General features: G+C 52.1%; 1 protein-coding gene across 1 annotated transcript; it reads left to right on the plus strand.

Annotated features, from left to right (window-relative positions):
* Positions 1-511: 511 nt before the first annotated feature.
* Positions 512-1069, plus strand: ETH_00023680 (uncharacterized protein; the record flags this gene model as incomplete). Its single annotated transcript, XM_013377239.1, has 1 exon — positions 512-1069. One exon carries the CDS (start codon positions 512-514, stop codon positions 1067-1069), a length of 558 nt encoding a protein of 185 aa, XP_013232693.1.
* Positions 1070-2919: the final 1850 nt, after the last annotated feature.

A 2919-nucleotide genomic window follows, 5' to 3' on the forward strand; every position in this document is an offset into this window, starting at 1 on the left:
GCCAAAGCACAGCCGACTATGCTTTGTACACAAAAGCCCTCTCAACTGCTCCCAAGACAGTTATATGCTTTATGTACCGCAGCAAGTGCAAACACAATGTGACAAGCACAAAGCCCGTGAACATTAATCACCCACCTAACAAAGCCTGCCCGCAAAGGCAGAGAACGACCCGTCCATAAAAGCACAGACAAACTGCTAGAAACACTGTGCTGTACAATGACTTTAGTTGCCCAGGTTCGGCAAACTCACGCAGCTAGCGATTCTTTCTCACGCCACGCAAAAGTAGCAAGGTGAACATAAAACGCCATGGTAAGAAGTGTGTGTCTGGGGAAGTGCTCAAAAGCGCATTCACAGTGAGCTCTTTCAAACGTCTCGCCCACTTCTTCCGACACTCACGGCACCTCGGCCGCCTGCTCTTCATACAGCCGCAAATGGAATCCGAAAGCCTTTAACACTACACATCCAGTCTGCCAAATGAACCTGCTCGTCGCAAAGCAGCAAGCGTCGCTCGATGCCGAAGCATCCTCGCATGCGACATCCACCTCTCTGCTTGCATAACGTAACAGCAAATGCAGATAATCGTGGCAACTCAGCGGCAGTCCAAACATCGCCGACTCGCAGGCCAGACCTGCTGTCTGCGCGAATAGGCCCACCCTGCGAGGACCAGACCCAAGCTAATCAAACGCTATGGCCCCCTTACACGAAGAACCACCCCACCAATCCAGAGAAGCCTGCTCGTCCACATAGCAGAGTGCTCGCAATCGTGTTTGCTATTCTGATCGCGCAAAACATCGGACGAGTCGCCAGCGCCAATGCGCTTCTCCTCAGCAAAATGCCACATCCACTCCTTCACACACTGAACCAGTGCATGCTCTCAGTCAAGAGGACGTTACTTTGGCACATATGTGACGCTGTGCCCAGCAAAGGCAGGATAACACACCCTTCTCTCAGAAGCCCCTCTCATAATTCCACACACTTGCTGCAACTGAACCAGTGCAAAGTGACATGCAAACCAGGATCTGGCAATGCTGCTTACCAACCGCATGCGATGACTCCGCAAAAAACGTGAAGCAACAAAAATAGGACAACAAACTCAGCCATGTGTACCAAGCGCCAGCAGCCAAACACTTTATTCATGTCAGGCACAGTCAAAGCCTGTGCTCACGTCTGCATCAAAACGAAGCCCGTCAAGGCACTCAGCGGGCACCATTGCAATTTCGCCCTACCTGAGAACTAACGCAAGCAAAACCAACCGATGATGTTCGTTTGTGTTAGATGCCAATATGCAAGTGAAAACGCGACTGCGTGTCGCAGCTACACTCCCATTCTTACGTCTCAGTTTAGTTGCACTCCTCTCACCCCCTCCAACAGCAACATCCTGTTCAGCCAACTGGCAGCCAAAGCGCGCCATCATACGAATCAGACACTCTATGCTGACTGGCCCACGAACAAAATACATTTCTGCCACAAAGTCCCGTCACAATTCCACACACTTGCTGCAGCCATAACCAATATCGTGACAGGCTCGCCAGAAGCTACCAACGCTGCTTACCAACCGCATATTCATCACTCCGGAGACACCATGAAGCGCCACAAATCGGACAACAAACTCTGACATCTCTACCAAGCGCGAACAGCCAGACACTGTATTCATGTCAGGCACAGTCAGCCTTTATGCCCACGTATGCACAAAAACGCAAGCCATCAAGCCACACGTGAGCAACGTCTGCAACTCCTTGCCCCCCTACAACTACGGGAAGCAAAGCCAATCGAGGTTGCTTGGCTTCTGCTGGGCGAGAATACGCACATGACCACGTGGTGACGCGCTGCAGCTACTCCCCCATGCTTACTTTCCAACTTAGTTGCACTTCCCATAACCCACCCAGCAGCAACGGCATCCTTTGCAGCCCACTAGAATCCCGCACATCCTTCACCCTACACGTTCAACTCGCCCTCCACCCGTCTACCACTCCGAGCAAATGCCAATGCAAAGCCCAGCCCTCCCACCTCTCGCAAAACCTGCAACTTCCACATACCTTTTTGAGCGGCCTTCACGTTTCCGGCGGCCTCTAGCTTCGCTATGCCCAATCAGCGCCAAAACAATGAGCTCTTTCAAACGTCTCGCCCACTTCTTCCGACACTCACGGCACCTCAGCCGCCTGCTCTTCATACAGCCGCAAATGGAATCCGAAAGCCTTTAACACTACACATCCAGTCTGCCAAATGAACCTGCTCGTCGCAAAGCAGCAAGCGTCGCTCGATGCCGAAGCATCCTCGCATGCGACATCCACCTCTCTGCTTGCATAACGTAACAGCAAATGCAGATAATCGTGGCAACTCAGCGGCAATCCAAACATCGCCGACTCGCAGGCCAGACCTGCTGTCAGCGCGAATAGGCCCACCCTGCGAGGACCAGACCCAAGCTAATCAAACGCTATGGCCCCCTCACACGAAGAACCACCCCACCAATCCAGAGAAGCCTGCTCGTGCATATAGCAGAGTGCTCGCAATCGTGTTTGCTATTCTGATCGCGCAAAACATCTGACGAGCAACCACCGCCAATACACTGGTCCTGAGCAAAACAAACACATCCACTCCTTCACACACTGAACGTGCGCACGCACTCAGTCACAAACAAATCGTCACTTCGACACACATAAGACATTTCACTGAAGCTAGCGCCGCAGAACATCTATATCTGTTAAAAGCCCCTGACACAACTCCACAAATCCACACACTCGCTGCACCTGTAACCATTATATAGTGACAGGCTGACCAGAATCTGCCATGAGTTGTTACCAACCGCATGTTGCTGACCCCACGTACGCCATGAAGCGCCGAAAATAGTGCACAACACTCAGCCATCTGTACCAAGCACCTGCAGCCAGACACTGTATTCATGTCAGGCACAGTCGGCGC

Source organism: Eimeria tenella, genomic scaffold (assembly GCF_000499545.2).
Source record: "Eimeria tenella Houghton genomic scaffold, Eth_scaff49, whole genome shotgun sequence".
NCBI classification, from domain to species: domain Eukaryota; phylum Apicomplexa; class Conoidasida; order Eucoccidiorida; family Eimeriidae; genus Eimeria; species Eimeria tenella.